Source organism: Sphaeramia orbicularis, chromosome 8 (genome assembly GCF_902148855.1).
Source record: "Sphaeramia orbicularis chromosome 8, fSphaOr1.1, whole genome shotgun sequence".
Taxonomy (NCBI): Eukaryota; Metazoa; Chordata; class Actinopteri; order Kurtiformes; family Apogonidae; genus Sphaeramia; species Sphaeramia orbicularis.
In genome coordinates this window covers 22,802,491-22,829,287 of record NC_043964.1, presented here as the reverse complement: position 1 = coordinate 22,829,287, position 26,797 = coordinate 22,802,491, and the positions used below count along the sequence as shown (strand labels likewise).

General features: G+C 38.1%; 1 protein-coding gene across 1 annotated transcript in view; it reads right to left on the bottom strand.

Annotated features, from left to right (window-relative positions):
- itgb3a (integrin beta 3a) overlaps positions 1–26,593 on the bottom strand; it is a 36,228-nt gene extending 9,635 nt beyond the window's left edge. The window contains exons 1-11 of the mRNA XM_030142131.1: positions 26,440–26,593; positions 25,552–25,637; positions 25,167–25,371; positions 22,166–22,418; positions 19,475–19,637; positions 19,202–19,363; positions 18,117–18,212; positions 17,352–17,441; positions 17,108–17,242; positions 16,600–17,029; positions 4,251–4,473 (exon numbers count right to left, since the gene is read on the bottom strand). Of these exons, the coding sequence (XP_029997991.1) occupies positions 4,251–4,473; positions 16,600–17,029; positions 17,108–17,242; positions 17,352–17,441; positions 18,117–18,212; positions 19,202–19,363; positions 19,475–19,637; positions 22,166–22,418; positions 25,167–25,371; positions 25,552–25,637; positions 26,440–26,506 (1,910 nt within the window). The 5' untranslated portion in view covers positions 26,507–26,593. The remainder of the gene's footprint in view (positions 1–4,250; positions 4,474–16,599; positions 17,030–17,107; positions 17,243–17,351; positions 17,442–18,116; positions 18,213–19,201; positions 19,364–19,474; positions 19,638–22,165; positions 22,419–25,166; positions 25,372–25,551; positions 25,638–26,439) is intronic.
- Positions 26,594–26,797: the final 204 nt, after the last annotated feature.

The following is a 26,797-nucleotide window of genomic DNA, read 5'->3' as shown; positions in this document are numbered from 1 at the left end:
TTTCTTCTCGTCAACCCGCCTCACCTCTGTCACACCGTATTGTGTCTCTTGCACTATTTTATGAAAAAATAAGCCTTTAATGTTATTAACCCATAAAGACCCAGTGCTATTTCTGTAGCCATTCCAAAATATTTTTCTCTATATATTTAACTTTTGTAAAGTGATTTATCACCATTTATTATAACATCATCTTCTGTAGTTTGGGTTTTTTCAGTGAACGTCATGTATTTTCCTATATTTAATTTACTGATTATGTGGATGTTAATAAAAGCTCAGGTTAAAGTTGATAGTTGTTATATAAAAAAACAGAGAATACGGAGGGAAAAGTGACTTTTTCAGCAAAATACATCATTAACTGAACATAAAAACAAGTGTCTCCATCTACTGTCGTTGATCAAATTCCATGGGTCTTACTGGTGAATCGATGCTGTAGAAGATGACGGTGTTTCCACATTCACTATGGAGCCTCTGAACATCCAAGTAGGTCAGATCTGATGACCATTAAACGATGACTAACTGTATTTTACACCAATTATTTACATGTATTGATAGGATTACTGATTCAGAATTTATTAAACATTTTAGATCAGTAGATGGTTTTGGTCGTTGGTGGCTGTTTGGGTCTTTATGGGTTAAAAGACCAAAGTCCTTCAGGTCATACGGCCATGTTTACAGACATTTACTAAAAGTTTATATCTATTTTAAAGTTTCAGAGATTCATAATTAAAATCACATTTAAGCTGTTGAAGTGTCTTCTGTATATTTCTTATGAAGGTTAACAGTCTTACATTAAATCCACTCCATACAGAATGTTACATGCCCATGCACATCTGCACAGTGTTATATTTTCAGGGTTGATATGATGGTTTCTTTTGGGTGGTTGAGCCTGATCTGATATATTTTCAAGGGGCCCAAACTCTGCTGACTATCAAGGCCGTGACAGAGCAGTGACCTATTTTCAATACAACTGTATTTGTTTAAGGATTCTGTAGGAGTTTGTTATCATCTTGGCATGTGGGAATATCATAATGGAAGAACGTTTACTTGGCAGACTTCAGCCAGCTAACCTGACTCCTTTATTTGGTATTTGATGTTTTTAATGACCACCTCTCTGATTTCAAAGGGGCAGTTTATAAAATTTAAGACTTTTCTCATTTTCCTCTTCACCGCCTCCTCCTCGCTTGTGAAATCAGACTCTACACATCATCTTTATGGATGTCTCGATTCCCTAAAATGCTCATTGACGAGCAAGGAGGCAGCAAGTTCACTCTTACTGTCCTGATTGGAAATTTAACCTCTGCATTTAACCCTTTCAAGTGCATACTCAAGGACCCCACTGAAGGAGGAATAAACTCTTGATTTATGCCAGTGTCTTGGTCAAGGACACCAAAGCCCCTTTTCTGTCACAGGAACTTTAACAAGAACTATAATTTTACTCAGGATTTTGAAAAACCTCAGTGTGTTTCCACCAAAATTACCTGGGTAAAAACTTTCCCTCAACCCTAAACTTTCCCTCAAAGAAGTTCGTAATAGGGGGCAGAGTGCTGAAGAATGCTGATTGGTGGAACACACTTGAAGCGTTTCACACTTGTGTTCATCCACCAAACCTGTTAATTGCATTTCTACAAGGTTCACTTTGTTGTGTTTCGATCATTTTGGAAAATGGAGAAAAAGAAAGGAAGCTACGAGAAGCAGACGAACAACAAGCTCCATTTGCAGAATGCACTATTTTGAGTGTTTAACCCATAAAGACCCAGTGGTACTTTTGTGTCAGTTCCCAAATGGATTTTTCTCTATATTTAATCTATCTTAAGTGATTTATCACCATTTATTTTAATGTTATACTTTTTATTTTAAACTTTTTTCAATGGAAATCATATATACTGAACAACAAAAGAAACGCAAGTTTTGGTCGTTAATTTAGGCAAGAGTTCAGCTGTCCTGTTGAGTTGTCAACTGAGATACACATTAAAATAAGTGAGTTGTAACCATTGGAGCGTGTGTTTGCAGGCAAACACGACCACGAGTGGTGTTGAGCATGTGTACAAAGTATTGGAGGTGTGGTACGTTTTGAGTGATATGGTAGTGGGAGCAACAAATGGGAGTGGCAATTCCCTTTGTTTATCCGGGGGCTATAAAAAGAAATGGTAAGACTCAAAAGTTACTGCATTACCATGATGCCTCGCCTTAACGATAATCTGAGAGAACGTGCCATTGGTATGCTTGATGCTGGTTTAACGGCTCGCAATGTTGCCAGACGTCTGCAAGTGCACGAGTCCACCATCAGTAGGCTGAGGACACGATTCCGTGACACAGGGACCACTCAGGACAGACCAAGATCCGGAAGACCACGTGTGACCACGCGTAATCAGGATCGCCACATTCGCTTGGCCCATCTCCGTGACCGTCAACTCAGTGCTCATGGACACAATTCAATGTACTGCCACTGTAAATTTCACAGCTGGATATAAATATCTCATATGAAACCAATATTCATAATAAAACTCCCATATAAACCAATACCGAAAAATACTTGCGTTTCTTTTGTATTTCAGTATATTTTCCTGTGTTTAACTCACTGATCATGTAGATGTTCATAAAAGCTCAGAGTAAATTCAAAGGTTATTATATCAAGTCAGAAAAAAAATTAGGAAAAAGTTACTGTTTCAGCAAAAATATCATAGAATAACATAAACCAAGAGTCTCCATCCACTGTCATTTATCAAACTCCATGGGTTTTACTGGTGAATAAATGTTGTAGAAGATTACACTGTTTCCACGTTCACTACAGAGCCTCTGAACGTCCAAATGGGTCATATCTAATGACCATGAAAAGATGATAAACTGCATTTTACACCAATTATTTACATGTATTGGTAGGATTAGTGGATCAACAGGTATTAAACATTTTAAATCAGTAGATGCTTTTAGTCGATGGTGTGTGTTTGGGTCTTTATGGGTTGAAGTTGCTGTTTTGAATGTCTTTGGCTCACTCTTACAAGTACACTGCAATAATCTGTCTGACTGCTCAAAAGAGCCTCATTGCATGTATTTGACAAATATGCTACAAAGAAATTCAGCGGGACATCACCCACTCTAGCAGATCAGATTTTCACTCAACCCAGGGGTTTTGAAGACTCACCTATTGAAAACCGTAAACCCCATCCTCATACCACAGACATTTTTGGAGAGATGACAAAAATGCCTGCGTTTTAAAGTTTAAATGAAGTCTGTAGGTAAAAGTATGGCGAAGCAGTAGTGGTCAGAAAACACAACTTTTTTGTCGCTCCCATTGAAAATGAATGGGGTTTTTTCTAGGATTTTTGTGCGAAAACCATAAGTGATATTGTTACCACGTGACCACAAAGATAATCTTTGGGCCAAGCTGAACATTTCTGCGTTGACAGAATATTTTTAGCACGAATCGTTTGGGAATGGTAGCCACTTGAAAATGGCCCAATTCATTTTGGATGGAGAAATTAGACTTTTTTTTTTCGCAATTTTAACAAAATCCGTGCATCAGAATGTCAAGCCAATAACATAGCACACTATTCCCGAGAAGCACGCACATTTTTGTAATAACATGTGTAGGTCTATTTCCAACGGTCTGGGGCGCATTTTTTTTTCAACATTTTTTGTATAAGTTTTTGAGTAGGTGACTGGAAACGACCAAGGCTGATTTGAATACATTTTCTGGAACTTTGAGGTGTGGTGGAAACACAAACCACACAAATTACCAGGAATTCTTATAAGTAGGAAAATAAATACCTGGAAATGTTGGTGGAAAAAGGGGCTTGGCTGGATAATTACTTAGCACACATGTTTTGATAGCATACAAACTCCACAAAAGGGGCTGAACTCAATATTTTTGTTGTGAGGCAACAAAACCACAGTCCAACCCAGATATGCATGCACTCAAGTATTTTCTGCAGATGAATATTCTACAATCCAGTCTCTTTTCCTTGGTAGTTGTTTTAGTATTTTAACATGAAAAAGTAAGCAATCAAATTTGTGTGTTAATAACAGCATTTTCTTCTCATTCTACTAATGGTTTTAGTTAATCTATTAGTGTTGTGAAGTAAAACTATTACTAATTGTGCCTTTAAGTGTTGCTGAATGACCAAACAAAGGAGAATTTTTCCATTTTGTGATGAGTTTTCCTTCCTTCCTAGCATCACCCTCAGGCAAAAGTGTTAACTTGATATTACAAAGTATGTCATAAACCTAATTTAATGGTGGGTAATAATTACTGTTTTATAGTGCAGGAGTCGGGGCACGTGGGACACTTCTCACAGGTTGCTCCATAGGCCCCAGGCTGAGTACACTGACAAACCCCACAGTCACATGCTCCTCGACCGCTGCACAGAAGGCCGATGTTGGACATGCAGGTATCGGTTCGCGTGGTGCAGTTACAGTTTTCTCCTTCCCATCCGGCGTCGCATTGGCAGAACCCACAGTTACACTTCCCATGATCTGAAAGAACCGAAAGCAATAAGGAGGTTAAGCCAATGACATCCTGCCACTTCTACTTAAATATATACACTTAAAATATCACTGCTGAACCCATAAAGACCCAAACATCCACCGTCAACCAAAACCATCTACTGATCTAACATGTTTAATACCTGTTGATCCACTAATCCTATCAATACATGTAAATAACTGGTGTAAAATGCAGTTTGTCATCTTTTCATGGTCATCAGATATGACCCATTTGGACGTTCAGAGGCTCCGCAGTGAACGTGGAAACACTGTCATCTTCTACAACATTGATTCACCAGTAAAACCCATGGAGTTGGATCAATGATAGTGGATGGAGATGCTTGGTTTATGTTCAGTTAATGATAGATTCGACTGGAAAAAGTCACTTTTTCTTCAGTTTTCTCTGTTTCTGATAAAATAACCCTCAACTTTAATCGGAGCTTTTATGGACATCTACAAGATCAGTGAATTAAATTTAGGAAAATACCTAATTTTCACTGAAAAAATGCAAAATACGGAGGACAGCATTATAAAAAAAAAAGATGATAAATCACTTTAGAAAGGTTAAATAAAGAGAAAATTAATTTGGGAACTGACACAAAAATAGCGCTGGGACTCTTACGGTTAATTTATTTATGTTTTTGTGAATGATTTTATGATCCTCCAGGGTGCTAATCTCATAATCACTAGGTGAGGCAAAGCAAACAAAGGTAGACTACCCTCTAAAGATTACACAATTGCACAATGGAGGGCTGACTGTGTGTGTTTTATGATACATGTTGCATGCTTAGACAAGCATACGTGAATGTGTTTGTGGATTCTGCAACCATGTAATCACTTGTGTAAAATATTACTAATGCATTTGTCTATCCATTTGTTGTTGGTGAAATTAATATATAACCATTAGTTGCTTGGTTTAACTTGACTTGTTTATCAAAAACCAAGTCAAGTTTGAGTGAGAATATGGTTTGTCTTGTTATGTGAACATTTGCAGCTTTTTAAAACACTATGTTAATTGTTATCTATAGTGGAGAACTCAAACAAGCATGCTACATCATAGACAAAGCACATTTCGGAATTCCTAGCATTTTCTGTGTCAGAATATGCTTTTTTTTTCTTTTTTTCCTTAGTCAATAAGTTACTCTTAACTTTTGTGAAAGCGAACATGTGAATTGGTAAATAATTGCTTTATGAACCCGTTTGTCCCAGATACATACTTTATCTTTTACTCATCCCTACTCGAACAAAAGGAGGAAATGTTTTATTCTACAAAGTACACTCTAATGATTCCTGATCTCCTTATAAGCACATAGACAGTTACACAAAACACTTCCTGAACTCTAAGGAGGCACAATAGCCTGGTCATTCCACCAGCAGTTGTGTAATGACGCATCCGTGTGGTGACAGAGTCTAGAGGCGAGTTTTTCTCCCAGGATTACAAAGACACACTCCCCATCAGCACGCTGAGCTACCTCAAAAATAAATGTGGAGCCCCAGACTCTGCAGGGTTCTTAGCAGGAAACCAAACAGGATTTGCCAACGGATGACTAAGAGCAAAGTGAGTGAGTCACAGCCCAGCTGGATCAGGGACTGACTGGTCATGAAATATCACAGAGGGTCCAAGGTCCCTAATTCAAGAGTTCAAAACAAATCAAAAGGCTTTGTAAACTCGAGGAAACAATTCCCCTGCCACCACCCAGTCGGCTCCATCTTCCCTTTTAGATTGTATTTACAGCGTTGATGGGATCAGACAGACGCGGTCGCTGCTGGTTAATGGTTAACAGTCTGGCATGTACTACTGAGTAACCAGCTGTTGAGCAACCGTTCTTAGTCTATGAACATCATAATTAGACAATAAGACAGTGTCTGAAAACAGGAATATTATCCTTTTTGGTAACACCCTCTGAAATAGTATTACTGACACTTCAACAGATTATTATAGTAGGTGATTTTCAACAATTCACTGATTTTACTTTGTTTTCAGATAAATTGTGACATATACTTAACCAAGAACCTGCCACCTTTAACTTTTTCCACACTTTCAGGCTTGAAAAACATGGAAAAGAATCCAAATTTTTTGTTTTTAGATTCACAGATGCTATAAATGAGTTGGTTGGTTGATCATTCTGTCTGTCAGTGAGTCCAGATTATGAGCAAAGAGAAACATTTTCAGCTCCTTCAAGTGAGATTGATGCTAAATTTAAAAAGTGTGTAGCTATAGTGTTATTGTAGTTTGCATGAAAAATCTGTGCATGATTTAAAGTATGTAGGTAGAACGTACCAATAGTATAACACATGTAATGTAATGTGAAGTGGAACATGGACACATCACTGAATATATATGTTTTTCAGAAATTATTCCAATTTATGATGGAATAAAAACATAAAACAAATACTTAATACCTCAGTAGATAGTAGCATTTAAAATGTCCACTCTCATTGAAAGGTATTATGTTGTAGAAAATATCAATTATATAATAAAGAACATTAAAAATACAATATTTTTACAACTTCTCATGAAATAATAGTGACAATGTGACTTATTTTTGATAGATAAAGTGTAACTGGAACTCAGTATGTAATCATTGTACCCAGTCAAAGGTGATTACTGATGTGTAAAAAATACAAATAAAAAGAGGAATGTGTCTGAAAACAGTGGGCAACAGTGTATATCTCTCTGCTCTCTCAAAAACAGAGACTGATAATATGAGTTGTCAAATTTCCTGAGAGAAGTATTTGTTAAATTCTGTTTTAAAGTAAATATTAAATACTGACCATAAGTTGTTGAAATACTTTTTATTATCTGTAAACCCTTAGGTATTCCCTTATTTACTCATTCATGGTAGAAAATCTCACTACTTTTTCTGTTTACTAACAGATTTTTCTCAGTAATCAGCAGATTTGGCCAAGTAGTAGCTGATTCACACACATAAAAGGAAGTTTTTAGGTTTACATCAGCCCTCTCTCAGTGAGACTGCACACTAATCCTGCCCATTAATCACATGCCTGAGCTTTACAGAAGAGTAACTGTGGGGCCGCAATGAAGGACAAAACAGAGCAGTAACAGACCTTTAGTCAGTTGGGAAAAAAAGCAAAAACATAACATGCTGTGCACTTTTAATACCCCTCGGCCAAATCTAGTGTAAGATTCAGTTAAAAGTTACTGCCCTATAATTTAGATTAGATTGTCTTTGTGTAAAACTTATTATATATATTTGAAAGTACTCAGATAATATAACTGCACAAGGCACAAGATCACTGGACCATGAAAAAGTATGTTTAATAGGCTTCTGCTCCATGCCCAGATGCATCCACAGTATAAATTTGGAACAGATATCTCAATGCATTTTTCAGATAATGCGATTATATCGTTGAATGGACTGACAGACGGACAGACAGACAAAACGATCACTGCAAAAATCAAAACCTTACCAAGTGTATTTTTCTCATTTCTAGTCAAAATATCTGCTTAATTCAAGCAAAAAAATCTGCCAATGGACCAAGTGAAAATTAGATAAGATTTTCAAGATCTATTGTCTAAAAATAAGTTCTTATATCTCGCTTACAAGCTACCCTTTAGGTGATTATGTCTTATTTTAAATGTGCTGAGATATTTTGACTAGAAATGAGAAAAATACAAATGGTAAGATTTGGATTTTTGCAGTGATTACAATACCCCTTTGGCCAGAAGTTGGCTGAGGGGTAAAAATGATCAAATGAAGTCATGATGGAGGCAGAAAGGAGAGAGTTTTGTCTTGGGCAAATTGCCAACAGAGGAATGCAGACTTTCCTGTTCCCTCTCGGCTCATATTTATGGGCCCTGGGGCTGGGCTTGTTGACTCCTGCCCTTAGTCTGCGCTGGTCCCATGCCCCTCAGCAGATGAGGAAAAACACAGCCACAAGGGATGCAGTAAAGACGGAGCTTTGTGGGGCCTCGGGTCACGGTGGCTCCGATTGAGCTGGGGCCAAGGGACGCTTGTTCTTTAAAGACGACGGCGTCGGTTCCACACAGCGACTTAACGGGACCAAATTGAGCTCTGTGGACTGTCTCACACCGGTTACTGTTTGTTTGTGTGCGCTGGCCCCGGTTCTGGATGTCACCATGACTTAATACCTATCTCTTAAAAAAACAACCTCCCCTGAGAAAGACTCCAGACTTTTCCTTGTTGATAAAAACATGTCATATTTCCAGGTAATATCTGCACGCCTAAACGTTTGACCCTTTATCTTCTCCTGGGATCATAATCCTCACATAAAGGGCCCATGGTATCTAAATCAGGGTGGATTTAGTGTTGGATAAGACAAATTACACAAACACAGCCTCCTGTACTGACATTGCAGTGAGGCTAAATATGACTGTGGCTTTAAAATACCAGTTTCTACGTTTCTTACAGTGTTACCAAATAGACAATCATTACACTGGAATAACTTTTTTTTTTTTTTTTTAAATGAGCTGCCTCAGAGATTAAGGGCCGGATCTACTAAAATCCCAATTTGCATGCAGTAATTTGCTTGCCCAATCTAGAATTTTGCGTGTGGGTGTGACCATGGTTTGCGGCCGATTTACCAAGATTGCTTGTGCAAATTACAATAGGTGCAAAGTCTTGGAGACCACCCTATTTAAATGAGGGTTTTGCGTGCGCTACTGGAGACAATACGCTGTAGAAACTGCTGTGGGATACTGCAGCACTAATGGGAACAGTGACTGAATGATCCAGACGCACGGAAATGTGACGTTGGAGGAGTTTAGTCACAGAAGGTATTACATGACTCATTCATTCATTCATTCATTTATTTTTCATTTTAAAGGTGTGTGTGTGTGTGTGTGTGCGTGTGTGTGTGTGTGTGTGTGGGGGGGTGTAGTTGGATTGAATGACTGTCACACGCACATAATTTTGTCATACTGTAGCCAAATGTCGGTGCGTATTTTTTAATCACAATCATCAGGAGTGGAAAAGAGTCCTGTAAAGTGTGTGTGTGTGTGTGTGTGTGTGTGTGGGGGGGGTGCATATGTCTCAATTATTTTTTCTTCCGTCACTCCAAAAATTTTCACACAAGTGAAAAATGTGTTCTCTGCATCTTGTTTCATCATTTCGATGTCTCCTAACCACTACCATGTAAGCACAGTTACCCATCCAAACCATTTGCACCTCCTTTTGAGACGTGTTAAATATATATGCAGTTTCTATGAGCAAAATTGCTTTCTGTTTTGATAAATCACTTTGCGTGTGCTAAATTAATATATTTACATTTTCTCCTCCCAGCACATGCACAACTGTATGTAAACACCCCAAATTGCATATTCAATGTGGCAAATGTACTAAAAGGATGCAGACGTGCTATTTTGCACCTTTGAAAGATGCAACCCTTAGTGTGCACTGTTAGTAAATCAGTTTGTACATCTTTTTGCGTGTGCAATGAGTTTGCACACGTTTTAATACATGCAAACCTTTCATACATCTGGCCCTAAATGTGCTAAATATTTTCTTTTTTGGCTGATTTATTACACTATATTTTGGAGTGTCCTGTTAAATCTGGAGTTTCTTTTGCCTACTTATGCTCAAATTAAAGTCTATCAATGTCGATGTATTTATAGGTCTTCCACTAGAAAGAACCTGTACAGGAAATGTATTGTGATGTGCAGACAGTGTTATGAAGTACATCTAATAGCTCTGAGATAAACATTCCTTTTGCATTGAACCCATTCTCTCATTAATTCACAGAATTTCAGGTTACTATGCTATTACTTTACCGGTCCGACCCACTTGAGATCATAATGGGCAGTATGTGACCCCTTTTTTTCTTCTCTCTCAGTTAAAACCTCCTAAGTAGTTCCTCATATGTCTATAAACTGCCTCCCTTTAAACAAAGAGGACACATTAATGCTACACAATGAGCTACAACACAAAGTCAATGTATTCCTTAATCTACATACAGATATAAAAGTTGTTTTCCCGTCTCGCTATCAGCCCCCCTCCTTACAATGGCGGGCTCAAAGTGCTGTTCCATTAAATTACCCAATGACAAAGCCTATTAAAGTTTTATCACTGTGACTCAGTAACTGTGCACTGAGCTGTGCAGACTTGTAATAACGAGTGATGGCACATCAAGCTGTACCGCTGTGAGGAGCAAGAACACCAATCACACTCAGACAGCAGAAGTCGGGTGTGTTCTGTGACCATAACTTTAATGCCGAACACGCCAAGTTCACAGGCCTGATGAAAGACTGATAAAGTGTAATCTGCAGATTAGCTGTGCAAATCCTTACATGTCCTTTACAGGCAGGAAACAGCAATCGTAGTACGGTGCATTCGGCTCCAAAATAAGCTGTGTATTACTGATTTGTCAACATAAACAGGAAAATATGTAAACTGACTAAGGTGTGTTTACAGACTGAGAGACTGAGCTCAGTGAGTGTGTGTTCACTAAGGGCAGCTGTGGACTTGAGAGTGTGGAAAAGGAAAAGAGGAAGGGAAGGGCAGCCCCATCTTTCCTGTAGATACTGATTTACAGTTAAGGGGCTGGTTCACTCAAAGTTTCAGATAAAAACTAACAACTATCCCTGAGACTTCTACTGGCAGATAATTTCACCACCAGATAAATCAATATTAAACACAGTCATAAAGTGAAAGTGCATTTAGGGGCCGTTTACACGGCGTAGGATTCAGTCGACTCGGGGAAGATTTCATCGCGGATAAAACTTCTGTTAACATGGAAACGGTGCCTAGAGTGCCTGAATCCGGAAACTTTTGATACCAGGGTCCAGGGTGGAATGTTATCGATACGCTCCGCATTCCAGCTCCGTGTTAACGCGAATCAGAACGTTCCGGGGTAAAATATGACGTCACCGCATGCGCGCGCAGCCAAGAACCACCAGCTAACCCACTCCAGGCCAGTTGGTGGCAGTAATGCGCCTCCAAGCTGGTTTGCCAGCCTCTATGACACAATAAAGCTGCAGAAAAAGATGGAACAACCACAACAACAATGGCCGGTTTCAGAACAACATACGTGCTGCTAACTGTGCTCAGCTCATCTGTTCAGACAAAGAAGTCCTGCGTCTTTGTACAACCACTTGCCATTGTTGTTTGTAAATAGTGTTGTCCGCCTCTTCTTCTTCTTCTTCTTCTTCTCCTCATTTAAAGGCTGTCTAAACCGGAAATCGTTTGTGCGCAGGCGCGTGTTTTACCGCCACTGTTTCACTACAGCTCTACATCGCCAGCTACTGGTCTGGCATGGACACTACAGCGTATTCAGCCGTCCTCGTGGACTCATGTTAATGCAGATCGTTATCATAGCGGCTTCGTCTTAACGCGGAATGATTTTATAACGCAAAGGAGAAATCTTTGCGAAGTGTTGCCGTGTAAATGTACCCTTAATGATCACCATCACTGTGACCTAAACAAAAAGCCTTAAGAACAATCCCCCCCAAAATGATGTATATTGGCTAAAATTTGCTTAGAGGTCTTATTTATGTCTTTGTGCATAAGAAAACAATAGAAGTGAATCCCCAAAGGAACTTTGTGTTGGTAAATGCAAGTTATGCAAATTTACAGGATTTCAGTTCTGTTGCAACATGTTGATGGTCATATGAATTACAGGGTGGGGAAGCAAAATTTACAATGAACATTTAGTTGTTTTTTCTCAGCAGGCACTACGTCAATTGTTTTGAAACCAAACATATATTGATGTCATAATCATACCTAACACTATTATCCATACCTTTTCAGAAACTTTTGCCCATATGAGTAATCAGGAAAGCAAACGTCAAAGAGTGTGTGATTTGCTGAATGCACTCGTCACACAAAAGGGATTTCAAAAATAGTTGGAGTGTCCATAAAGACTGTTTATAATGGAAAGAGGAGAATGACTATGAGCAAAACTATTACAAGAAAGTCTGGAAGATACTATTAAAGAAGAATGGGAGAAGTTGTCAACCGAATATTTGAGGAACACTTGCGCAAGTTTCAGGAAGTGTGTGAAGGCAGTTATTGAGAGAGAAGGAGGACACATAGAATAAAAACATTTTCTATTATGTCAATTTTCTTGTGGCAAATAAATTCTCTTGACTTTCAATAAACTAATTGGTCATACACTGTCTTTCAATCCCTGCCTCAAAATATTGTAAATTTTGCTTCCCCACCCTGTATGTTTTCAGCTCAAAAATGTCCAATTTCATCACAATTAATGCTATATTTTCATGTCACAAATGGCCAAGTTATATTTTAACTGAATTTACCTGAAAAACAAATATTCTATTCTTTTAGATTTCCCAATTTTTCTTACAAGATTAAATACTACATATCACATGTTTTATTTTTACAGGTTGCAGTATGGAGTATGGTGCTGATCCATCCTGCTTATGTTACGCCAATACATACATTAAGAATGTCACACGTCACTTTTTAAATCAACAGTTTTCTAATAATAAGCATTTTTATAAAGAAATAACCATTCATTCATTCATTCATTATCTGAACCCGCTTTATCCTCACTAGGGTCATGGGGATCACTTAGAGCCTATCCCAGCTACATAGGGGCGAAGGCGGGGTACACCCTGGACATTTCGCCAGTTCATCACAGGGCTGACATATAGAAACAAACAATCACTCTCACATTCACACCTACGGGCAATTTAAAAAATAGAAATAACAATTCTATATTGTTATTTACTCTTTAGTATGATGATAAACTATATAATAAATAATTCTGATCCTAGTTTTTGCACAGGGATCATTAGTGGAAACGGTGACGTGGCTGCCGAGCATCAGTATGATGGGATCCGTAACAACCATGTCACATCCGTCCACTGCCACATTTTGTATTTTTGTGTCAGCTGTTATTGTTTTAGATCCACAATACTAACATTTATGAATAAGAGGAGAATTAACAATAGTAAGTATATAAGTTTATTGCTAATAAAGTACTGGTACTGACCAGAGCATCATGGGTAATGTCACGTCCGTCCACCAGCAAAAGTTTTCACATACACGTACTATTCAAAATCCAATATTTCTGAAAATATAGCTTCCACTGTCAAATAATATCAGTAGTCTGTGCACAAATGTATTAGCATGATTTCAACACAGTTCTATGCATTTCTTACAACTTTTTTTTTGACAAAAATGGCCACTCATTTGACCCCCTGAGTAAATTTTAGCCAATATGATAAAGTGTTATTACATATATATTGGTTTATGACCATTTAGACAACAGATTTATAAATCTCCCAGTATAAATAACCTGTAAAGTGGATGTATTGTAATATGCAGACAGTGTTGTGAAGTAGATCTAGTAGCTCTGAGACAAACAGTGCTTTTGAGTAAAACCCATTCTATCGTTAATTCACAGAATTTCACATTTTGACCAAAGACTGTATCTTGGAAGCTACAGCCAACCAGCATTTTTGACTTAATTTTTCCTTATTAGTGATGCAAAAATGGTAAAGCTTCACTACTTTTATTCTGGAGTTTTGTTTATTTTTTACTCATAACCTACTGTTATCTGGAGGTATACCGACATATTGATTTTTTTCAATATCGGCCATCGGCCTTAATATTTTTTTTTTATAAAGCTAACTCAGCATCTGGGCTCCATAAAAAAAGATTCATCATCATGCTTCATTCAGATTATTTTCATTGACTTAACCCACTGATAGTAGAAATCAGTCAAAATATACAGCTCCTAATTACCATGAAGCTGAAACAAAACAACAAGGAGTAAGCAACTTTAGAGGGAAAATGCTATAATCCAAGTATTCTCAGTAATCAAAATGATCATAGATAGACATGCTGACTGTTATATCCCTCTACATTATGTGTAAGGGGGATAAAAATGTGGTCTCATCAAAGCATATAAAAACCAACTTGGTATTCCTCTGTGCAGTCGACTTAAACATCGATAAACAGTCATCAAGTAAAACTGTCAATTAAACTAAGTAAACAGTGACACTGTCAGTTTATTCTGCTTATATTAATGTCATAAAAACTATATGAGTCGATTACAGTGGGTGATAATCAGCATGAGAAGTAAAAAAGAAAAACTGGCTGTTATTATCATTCAATTTAACCTGGGCAGATGTAACCACAATTTATAATGGTTGTGATGCTCAAAACAATAAAATGCGTCCTTTAAAAGGCACCAGTAAAACCTCTTTCCTTCAGTAATTTATGCTTGGGATAATGCACACGTCAGATGTTCATGAGAGGAAGAAGTTTAACATGATGGAACTACAGTAGTGGAAAAAAAGTTTCTGGACACCCTTAAAATTTAACACAATCTCAAATATTGTTGTGATATATTTATGGGAAAAAATTTTGTGGCTGGATCAGACAAACTTCCACAAATGAAAATGATTTTTTGGGTTGTTGTTAACAAGTAAAAATAACAAAAACTATATTCTTGACAGTTTCAACATGTCATGCACTGGATGGGTTTCATGAAACATTCAGTTTTGATGTTGATGGAACTGAGCATGTGCAGAAGGAGGCATGTGGAACAATACTTGGCAGAGTTCGATGACTTAAGAATGTTTCTTAATGCAATATATGACATAAGAGTATTAAAATTGCACTTATTTTTCTTAAGAAATTTAAGATTGTTAATGGATAGTTTGTAGATTGAAACATTTTCATAATATGATTGAACTTTTTTCACTCGAAAACATAAACAAAAGTTTGGAGTTGACATTATTTATAGGCTATTATGTTGTTTTTGTCCTGATCCGACCTACTTGAGCTCATAATGGGCTGTATGTGGCTCCTGAACTTGAGTGAGTTTGACACCCCGGGTATAGAGGGTCCTCATATGTCTATAAACTGCCTCCCTTTAAACATCCAGGACACATTAACCCATAAAGACCCAATGCTATTTATTATCTCTATTTTCAACATTTCTTAAATGATCTATCACCATTTATTCTAATATTATACTCTGTATTTAGCATTTTTAAGTGAAAATCACCTACTTTCCTATATTTAATTCATTGATCATATAGATGTTCATAAAAGCTCAGAATAAAATTGAGGGTTATTATATCAAAAACAAAGAATACTGAAGAAAAAATGACTTTATCAGTAAAATCTATCATTAATTGAACATAAACCAAGTGTACCCATCCGCTATCATTTATCGAATTCCATGGGTTTTACTGGTGAATTAATGTTGTAGCAGATGACAGTGTTTCCATGGTAACTACAGAGCCTCTGAAAGTCCAAATGGGTTATATCTGGTGACCATGAAAAGATGAATAACTGTATTTTACACCGGTTATTTACATGTATTGATAGGTTTAGTGCATAGGTGTCAAACATGTGGCCCAGGGGCCACCAAAGGGTCAAATCCGACCTGTGGGATAAATTTATGAAATGCAAAAATTACACTGAAGATATTAACAAACAATGGTGTTAAAATCATTTTAGGTCAATTCAATCTGAAGTGGGTCAGACTAGTAAAACACTATCATAATAACTTATAAATAAAGAAAACAGCAAATTTCTCTCTTTGTCTTGGTGTAAAAAAGGTAAAATTACACAAAAATGTTTACATTTACCGACTAGCCTTTTACAAAAAATGGCAATAACCTGAAATGTCTTGAGAGAAGTATGTAGAATTTTACCAATATTTTGTCTGTTACTACAGGTTTTGTGTGTTTGTAGATCCACTGTGATCTGTAAGCTGTGATGCACATGTATAAATGATAAACTAAGGTATTATATGGTTAAAATTGCACTTATTTTTCTTTAGAATTTTCGGGTTGTTCATATTTGTTCATGTTATGTTCAAGTACAGTTCGTAGATGTAAACATTTTCATTACGGAATTTGACTTTTTTCACTCAAAAACATAAGAGAAAACTTTTGAGATGACATTATTTATAAGTTCTTATCCTATTATTTATATTATTTTAGTGGTCCGGCCCACTTTATAACATATTAGTCTGTATGTGGCCCCTGAACTCAAATGAGTTTGACCCCCCTGGTTTAGTGGCTCAACAGGTATTAAACATTTCAGATCAGTAGACGCTTTTGGTCGCCAGTGGCTGTTTGGCTCTTTATGGCTTAAATTTCATGGGGTGTCCACCTCTGTAGGACTCATAATAGAAAGCAGAGAATCTACTCACCTGCACACAGAGCTCCTTTGTACAGAGGGCAGTTGTAATCGTCACATTCGCAGTACTTTCCCCACACTTGGCCGAAGTCATTTGCGTGGCAGGTGCACTGTCCACACACACAGTTTCCTCTGCCGTTGCAGATGGGGCTGCCCTGTTTGTGGATGCAGTTGACGTCATCAGACGGACTGTAGTCCTCCACGGAACACTCGCACTGCGGGCCCAGGCGACCCGGGTGACACTGACATACGCCGCACTCGTAGGTTCCGTTTCCATGGTTGCAGTGGGGACTGTCAGCCTCGGCGTTGGCCTCACAACCGCAGCTACAGGCGAAGTCCACAGTGACCTCCAGGGAATCCTTAAAGCCTAAAGGTTTAATGGTAAAAGTGCGACTCTTCTCTTTGGGGCAGCTTCGTAACTGGACCTCCACATTGAACGACACCTGCAGAAAGAAACGTATCTGTTAATATGTGTGGAGATGAAGCATATGTGAAAAGTCATCTTCTCAGCAGATACATACCGTGTCTCCTACTTTGAGGCCAGAACAGGACTTGACTCCAGGGATAATTTCCCCATTGAGGCAAGTGGCATTAAAGGAGAGATTTAACTCCTCTGGGACATCACGAAGCTCCAGCTCCACTTTAGAGCGAATATCCTGCTCAAAATAAACTCATTTAAAACATGTTTAACACTTGAGTTTCACACTTTGCTCAAATAAGAAGGATGACATCAACTGGCAGGTTCTGCTTTTATTTTAGTCTTACCTCATAAGCCTTCACGATGAGTTGAATAACATTCCCTGAATCACCAGACAGCTTCCCCACAACGGTACCTGGAATGAGGCTACTGTAATCCTGGAGAAGGAGAGGACAAACGTACCAGTAAGAACCAGTAAGAACCAGCAAGAACCTTTTTTGTTTTTCATCTAAATTTGTTAATCTTTGTTTTCATGTATATGTATAAGTTTTTTTTTCTTCTTTTTTCCATGATTTCTTACTATTTGTTTTATTTCTAAGGACTAAGTAAGATTACGTTGTTTTGTTGCATATTCGAAACAAACCATATCAAAAAAATAACAAATAAAAATATATATATGAGAAAATTTAAAAATCTATTTAAGGACCGTGCACATCGATCAACAACACAATAAATATTCCAGGGTTTGCCAAATGGATAATTTTATAATGCTGTCCCTTGACCAGATGTGAAATTAGGAGGCAAAGAGTCAAACAATGAGACAATATTCAAAGTTAGCAGAGAGAAAGCAGACAGAGCTGATTAAATCTTGCAAAGCAAAGCAGTGTAGATAGTTAAAGTAAAAAAAAGAATCACAGACAAATCAGACATGCACCAAGCAAAAGTTCAAATAAAATACATGTTTTACAAAAGCTTAAAGACTGAGACACCTTGCAAATACAATGCAAAAGGACTGATACAAAACACTACAAAGCAGTGGCACAAATGATATAAATATATATAAATAATGTGAACAAAGTCATCTCATGGCACAACCACTGCACTGTGTGTACCTTGTAAAGTGGCTCCACATAGCTGGTCACGGCAAAAACTAAACGGATATTGTTTTCAGACATTTTTTCAGCCAAAAGTCCCAAGGATGGATAATCCTGGAAAGAAAAGGCAGAAACCAGATACCGTAGAGTTAGTTTAGCTCAATGAATACAAATATTTTTCCTTAATATTGCAATTGCACAAAAAATAAAAAATAAAAACTACACTAAACTGTATAGAAGTTGATAATGTGCCCTTATGTAGATAGAGTTTCTTTTTTTTTTTTATTCTTTTATCTTGTATTGATAACTTACTAGACACATCTACCAGCAAAGAATCCCTTGTATGTGTTTATGTAATTGGCTTGATAATGTGACACTAAATAAAACAAAACTGAATGACATATAAAATGACATTTTACCCTGGCTTTGGACTGTGTTGGAAAAATGACATTAAATAACATACTTTAGAAAAGAATCTGGGATTTTTAATGGAATTCTCAATTTCCATTAATCCTATAAAACCTGTAAAAAGAAAACTAACATGAAAATTTAATTAAATCTTGTCTATTCCTCAAAATGGAAAAAAAAAAAAAAAACCCTAAGTAGTGCCAAGCACAACAAACCCCGCCCCTCACACATATTATAGCTTATTTTGGCATCGATCCAGCTGATGTCATCATGTCAATGCGTGTGCTGATGTCATCATATCAATTTACTCTATATGTGTGCCAAGTCTGAAGTAAATTGAAACAAAATTGATGTTTTTCTAGACATGTGAAATCTCGCCCATTTTAAGTAAATGGGAGAAAAAAAAAAAGATGCAAAAACTTCATTAAAAATTTGAACTTTGACCTACTGTTTCCAAAAGGTAATGCATCTATTCTGGGTCACTTGCAATTTATAAACCAAATTTGTTATGAAATCAACCAATAGTTTTGCTGCTAAACAAACAAACAAACAAACAAACAAACAAACTGAACCAAAAACAATACTGCTTGCCTCCCCTTCAGGAGGTGGGGTAATAAGTGTAAAACTAACTTAAATCCAAAACTAAACTTAATATTAAAGGTGGACTGATGATACATTTAGATTTTTTCCATTACCAACACAGTAGATTCGTTGTAATTGTTGTTACTATCCAGATGACACAGTCCGTCATTGGGCTGGACGATACCAGCGATACGTCCATCCAGAGCAATGTGAGTTTTAGCATCAGTGGTGAAAACCAGCAGGTGCGTGGCATCTGGACGCCAGCCGATCCTGTCCTAATGTACAAGGATGCAGAGGTGAAATATGACGGATGCAAAAAAAAAAAACAACAAAAAACAGGGGGAGACAGCGTGTGTGCATATCCATGTGTAGTCACATGTTTATACCTTGCATACTGAAGCCTGCATGATGGCGTCAAATCCGCCCTCAGGAGCGTCTCTATTTCTGGACACCTGCTGCTTCCCCACCTCCTCAGTAAAGCGAGATACCTGCTCTGTCAGCGTGAGCACATGCTTGAACCCAAACTGGGCCTGGCATGTTTCACTAATACTAAATATACAGCAGGTAAAGGGGATCAAGGAGGAAAAAAAACAGTGTTCAAATCACTCTTATACTTTTGGAGTCTTTTTTCATTCAGTTATGTGTTGATATGTGAAAAATCACTAAGTTCATGCATATGTTTGCATGTTTAACCCTTTCAAGTATGACTTTACTTCAGTGGACAGTTATTCAGTCTTTAATTAGAGCTACATTATTAGCAGTAATGGCTCCAACTCTTAAAGGCTCATTTTACTGTAAATGCTGCCGTGACACTTGAATTTCCCCACTGTGGGATAAATAAACTCTTATCTTGATATATTGTTTAATGAATCCAAAACATGTGGTTACAACAAAAGAAAGTCACTAATAAGCTACAGTTTAGAGAATAATTCTTTCACAGTTTAATCCTTTTGGTTTTGTCATTTTGTTTCATTGACTAAAGATTCCCAGAGTAAAATCACAGTTAGATTTTACACTGAAATAGTAGGTTTTCTTTAAAGCAGCCATATGTTCTCTGTCTACAAAGAGCTTTTTGAATGTGTTTATGTTAAAAAAATCAATACCTTTTTTTTTGCATGTTAACCCTTTATCGGGCAAATGCTATTTGTGAGCAGTGTCTGTGTCTTAATGTAGCTGTGTGTGTGGTTTATGTGCGTGTGTGTGTGAGATGAAAGTGTATTTATAGCTTCCTACAGCTGTGACAAACTTTAAATTCCGTTCTGCTTCCTGTCTTTCTCATCTCCAGCTCAACCTTATGTTTAATGATCAGCTTGAAACACACATAACATGTTAACCCTTTATCAGGCGAGTGACTATTTTTGATCATTTCTGCACACATTGCAAGACAGCAACAGCAACAGTTACAGTGAATCAACAATTTCAGGTTCAGTGTGGTCTACAGGGTCTGTAAGGTCCACCTCTGCATGAACAGTGAGTGTACCTGCTTTGTTAGGTACCATGAAGTAATGGTACTAATGTAAGGAATGATGTTCAAAGGGAGAATGTGAATGTGGACACATGTTCTAAAAGTGTTGTTCTAATGTTGTAAAATGCATGTTCCTTTCACATTATATATATATATATATATATATATATATATATATATATATATATATATATATATATATATATATATATATATATATATAAGCTGGACTGAAAGACAGCACAGAGGCATTACTCATGGCTGCACAAGAACAGGCCCTGAACACCACAGCAATAGAGGCTGGGATCTACCACACCAGACAAGACCCCAGGTGCAGGCTGTGTAGAGAAACCCCTGAGACAGCCCAGCACATCACAGCAGGGTGTAAGATGCTGGCAGGCAAGGCATGCATGGAGCGGCATAACCAGGTAGCAGGCATAGTATACGGGAATATCTGTACCGAGTATGGACTGGAGGTCCCAGGGTCCAGATGGGAGACATCCCCGAAGGTGACAGAGAACAAACAAGTCAAGATCCTGTGGGACTTCCAGATCCAGACCGACAAGATGGTGATGGCCAATCAGCCTGACATAGTGGTGGTGGACAACCATTGAAAGACAGCGGTAGTGATAGATGTAGCAATCCCAAGCGATAGCAACGTCAGAAAGAAAGAGCACAAGAAGCTGGAGAAATACCAAGGGTTGAAAGAGGAGATAGAGAACATGTGGGGTGTGAAGGCAACAGTGGTACCAGTAGTGATGGGGACACTAGGGGCAGTGACCCCCAAGCTGAGAGGATGGCTCCAGCAGACGTCCAACCATTGAAAATTGGGTTAGTGTGTCATTGCCTTGAGGTTGAAATGTTGAATTTCAGAGTATTTCTATGAATGTCCTAAAAACGGTTAAACTGTTGATACGTGGAATTCACTAAAATGAATATGTAATATGCTGAAGAAATAACTTATCCTCCTGAGACCCAGGAAAGTAAAAGTTGTGGCTTTTTTACATTAAATAATTGTCTTGTTTGGAAACAGCACAATGCAACAGCTTTTTCAGATACATTTATTTTATGGAATGTCCTTTGCCGTGGACTTTTTCTTTTTGTACAGCTGTGAAACTCTTGTCCGCTACAGAGGACAAGAATGCATTGCTGGGTCTCAAGAGGATATTGAAGAAATCCAGTTGGATGTGTTTGTCAAAAATACCACTAGTTTATTAAAAATTCATGCATGAAAGGGTTAAAATGCTCTACATGTTTTCATGTTTTATGCTTATTTTAAGTTTTTTGTTCCATCTTTTTTCCTTTGTAAAATGTTTGGCTGTTAGGTTAAAGTTAAAGAAAATGAGAAATTAAAGAATAAATTGTTGGATTTTTTTTCCTCTTTTTTTTTTTTGCAAATGATGAAGTTTATTTGCTTGAAATTACTACAGTTAAAGCACGTGTTTTGTTAAACAGGGTCGGAAAATATAAGATTGTTCTGTTTTCTGCTCCTTTTTCATTCATAATATGGTCAATTTGCTGACATGTAAAAACACATTTTCTTTTTCTGTCTTTCTTTTATCTTATGAATGAAACAAATAAAACTAAATTAAAGTACTGTATGAGCACCTACCCATCGCAGGGGTTTTTCACTGCCTCTGGGGGGTAGGTGTACATATAAGGGGACGTGGTCTTGTCCACAAAAGCTCCAAAGCCCATGCGTAGGTTACTCGTGGCCTGACCCATGGTCGCTGCCAGTTCATTGCCCAGGGTTCGGAGTCGGGCCAAGTCGTCCTTCATGGAATACGACAGATCCATCAGGTAGTAAAGGTCCACTGGGTAATCCTCCACTTGTTTTACTGACACTGGGAAACGCTTGGAATCACCTGAGAGGGAAAGAGTAAAGAATCAAGAGGAAGACGACAAATAAGCAAAGAATGCTGGGAATGTTACATGATATTTACTGTCGTCCCTTTCAACTTATAGGTCAAACATTAAACACTGAACTAGAACTGCACTTTAGAGTCCTTCTAGAGGCATGTTTTTTTTGTAATTTAGGGCCAGATCCACAAAGAATTGATTACGTTCACCTATTATGCAGAATTTGCAGCACTGTATTGTATTGAATTTGCCATGTTTTATGTACTCTCATTTAGCATCAATATAAAGATGTGCAATCTGTTGGTGGATTCGACTGTGACTTTTGCTTTGGTTTTTGATTAAAGGGGGAACACGTAGAATTTGTATTTTCAGATAATGAAAACTTACTTAAATTATTATTAGAGTGTTGAGAATGAAGAGCTCTGCAGTTCTGCCAAACACGCAAATGTATTGGACTGTAGAGATATGAACTGAATACATTTACACTAAACAGTCTAGTGCAGGGGTGTCCAAATTTGGTCCTCGAGGGCTGTTATCCTGCATGATGTTTCCCTCTTCCAGCACACCTGGTTCAATTAATGATCAGCTCATCATCATGCTTTGCAGAAACCTGATAATAATGTAATGGCTTCCGGGTGTGATGAAAGAGGGAAATATCTAACGTGGAACCAGCTCGACTCGGTATTCCTGGAGACCATTTCCATTACAGGATACTACAGACTTTACAGTACCTGGACGTCATAGCAATGTGGCGCGTTATTTCCGTGTCGTCTGCTCAGAGAGTTGCTGAAAACTCGCTTATTGCGTGTTGTCTCGTCTGAATTTTTACATCGGCCACCGAAGACTGAATCTCCTCGACCGACCATGGTGTAGTTTTGGGCTGTTATCATGTGGATTAATGTACCGCAATATTTACTGTCCACTTCCGCATCTGTTTTTTGTAAAACGGCGGGTCACAGAGAAAACTGTCTGACCAATCAGTGGTCTGCAGTGTTATACGTCATGGTTTAGTATCGCTTGGAACCTCGACGGAGGAGATACCAAAAAACTAGTACCAGGTACCAGATTCCAGGTACTTTTTCGTAATGGAAATGCAAAAAGGCCGAGCCGAGTCGAGTCGAGCCGAACCGGTACCACGCCGTGGAAACGTGGCATTAAACATGCAGGATACTGGCCCTGAAGGACCGGATTTGGACACCCCTGTGGGTTTATGTGACCACTAGTGGGAGTAGTGAGTCACTTTGCTGGTCTTCCATGGTGAGGAAAACTAACACCATGGGACCTTTGATCAAAGCATTAAAAAATTAACACAGAGGATGAGAAAAACTAAGAGACAACATTTAGAGTCAAAGAAAGTGACGAAGTGAAAAAATCTAGAAAAATTGTTGTTGTTTTCACGACTGGACACAGCTGTAAATGAAAAGAATGGGGTTTGATGCTGAAATTGTAGTGTTTCTTGTATACGGGTGAGTTTGATTATGAAGTTATAAAGTCATTATGGGATGTTATTATCTTTGCTATGTTTCCATTTGTTGATCCACGGTTCAGACTAAACTGTGACAGTTCTGACCTTGTTTGGACGATTCCAAACAAATCTTTAGTGCAGCTACTGACAACACAAACTGTATATAAAACAGAGGTGATTTGTGGTTTGAAGATTATAAGACAGTAGGGCTGGGTAAAAAAAATTGATTTAATCAATTTTAGATTGATTTCGTTTTAATTTTGCATAATCAATTAATAGTGGATGAGAATGATTTTTCAGAGTGGGACCGGGAGTATGCGGAAGCGTGGCAGGCTTGCGAACCCATGGGGAAGATGGGGCATCTTGGTCTCACTCACGATGGCTCTGGCACGGAAAAGACGCGGAGGAAGGGTGGGGAAAACCCCTCAGCTGGAGGTCCTCCCGGCCTCCAACTTGAACCCGCAGTGTGAAGGAACTGGCCGCCCGGAGGTTCTCTGAGGCGAATCGCAGAAGCCGGTCGTTCTTGGAATATTAACTTGGATCGATACTATCATCTTTGGCTGAGTATGGAGTTAGAGGAAGAGTAAAGTGATAATGACCGACCGCTAAACTACTCCCCCGCTCCCCGACCAACAACCACGGAGCGCAACCCTACCGTGAGTAGAAGCCACCAGCTATAAAACACAATAAAGATGACAAAGAAGTCCATTCTGAGCCACTGTAGAAACATGGGAATGTTTCTGTCCCGTTCATTTTTTAAGAGCAGGTTCAGCCTTTTACTGCTGAAATGTCATATTTATTTCCTTTCTAATATCAATATTGATACCAGTATTGATGTGTCGCATGACTGCGGTAGTCAAATAATTAGGTTACAACTCAGAATTGTACTCTGATATCACTAAATTAATCTGAATCAATCAATCGATATTGGATCGAATCAAATGGAATCATGATTAATCGATTCAGAACCTTATGAATTGAAACCGAATTGATTATGGAAACTGGCCATGATACCCAGCCCTATAAGACAGTGTTATTTTGATCGACTGTCAGAATAAGTGCCTATGAGTTTTAGTTTGAAGAAGAAAACTTGATGATACCATATTACAGACGTGTGTAAACAATGAGCTTTACATTTTATTCAGTGAGTGACACAGTCTGTGGATACATAGCGTTGATTCGTTGGTAGTTTTGGTAGTCATAAGTGTGTTCTAGCACGTAATTTCCCCCTTGGACTATCCATCTTACATACAAACCATTTATTATCTTATATTTCATGCTGCCGTACCTGGTCTCAGTGTCATATGAAGTTTCTGTGGCCTTATCTGTGTGACATCTGCAGCCGTCCCAGAGGCCTTGTCGCTGAGCGGTGCATCCTTCTGGATCTTCAAGGTGCTTGAAGGAAACTCCAAAGCCCCAGCGCTGCACCCATTATCCAGTAAATTCTGCTTCAGGTCACAGCGGGACAGACTGGACCCTCCCTTCCCAAACTCCTGAAGTACAGCAAATATACAATAATGGGTTCAGGTCTCTGTCAGTCTATAAGTATGAACAAGACCGCCTGCAAAGGAATGGGGTTTCTGTTCTAACATGCTCTGCTGAGGGATGAAAAGGAAGAACAGAAAAAGACACTGTGCTCATCATTTTTAGTTTTTTTTTTTTTTTTTTTTTACCTCCTGTGAACACCATGCACAGCTGGGGTGAACAACCAAACACTGGTTACAAGTAGTGACTCCTCTTGATGTGCAAATGTTGGACCCTGAAACAACCAAACCAACAACATGTAATGCAAAAATGTCAAAACCAGTAAAGAATTAGACCTGGTTTAGACACACATTCACCTCAGCCATTCATTCTATATGACCTGATAAGAGTTTATGGGTGTGGCCTCTATAGAAGCACAGTGTTTTACTAGTATGTGCACAAATTATAAAAAAAAATAATAGAAAAATAATAGCTCAAATCAGGAATAAGGCCCTAGAAGTGACCACAGTTTATAACCATATAAAAGTAAAGTATAATATTTTAGTTTATTGATCTGTTTTGGTGTTATGGTATACATTTTGCGCACAATAAAGTCATGTTTCTCCTTCTTCAACATAGAAAAAACACATACTTTGAAGTTTTACGTGGAAGTACTTTGAGTATAGTTATTAAACTGTGCTTGTTTTTACTATGGAGCCTCAGGGATCCAGTGTAAGACCCCCGGCCACCTCAGTCCGGGAAGTATTTTCACTCCCATATAAGGAGAGTTGGCGAATACTCCAAATGCGCAGCGCAATCCCCGCAGTTTTACTTCATTCAAGTGAACAGACCGTGAAATAATTCGCGTTTTCATTCAGAATCGTGACTTAAAAGTATCCATAAAGCACAGAATCCGTATATTCAATAAAAATAACATTAAACTAGAACATGTTCACGTTCAAAGATGCCCAAACTCAGGCGGAAACACCCCCTGACGCAGACGCAGGTGAAAGTTAGAAAAGTACCGACAACAGTTAGAATAATAATAAATAAATAAATAAATAAATACATAAATAAAAAAACGGATCTCTTCTTACCGATGACGTTGGAGGCAGATGACAGTAAAAGAAGCAGAAACAGTAGACGGTCTAAAAAAGTTCCCATGTTTGAGGAGTAACGGAGTACAAACTGTTGGTGCGTCCTCTCTGATCCTTCTGGACTCGTTCACTTCAGCTTCAACGCCTTTCCTCATTCTTGCCCAAACACATGTTGAGTAACGCAACTTCACCTCGAACATCAAAACCCACTGTTTATTTTGTAACAGCCGCTTTTACGGCTCACAGAAGCGATTTCCAGAACATTTCAATGGAAAAATGCATTATTTTGTTGCATGCTTACACTGTAATAATAAGAGAAGTTGAGTTTTACTTCAAAAATGTGAGTAAACCGGTTGCC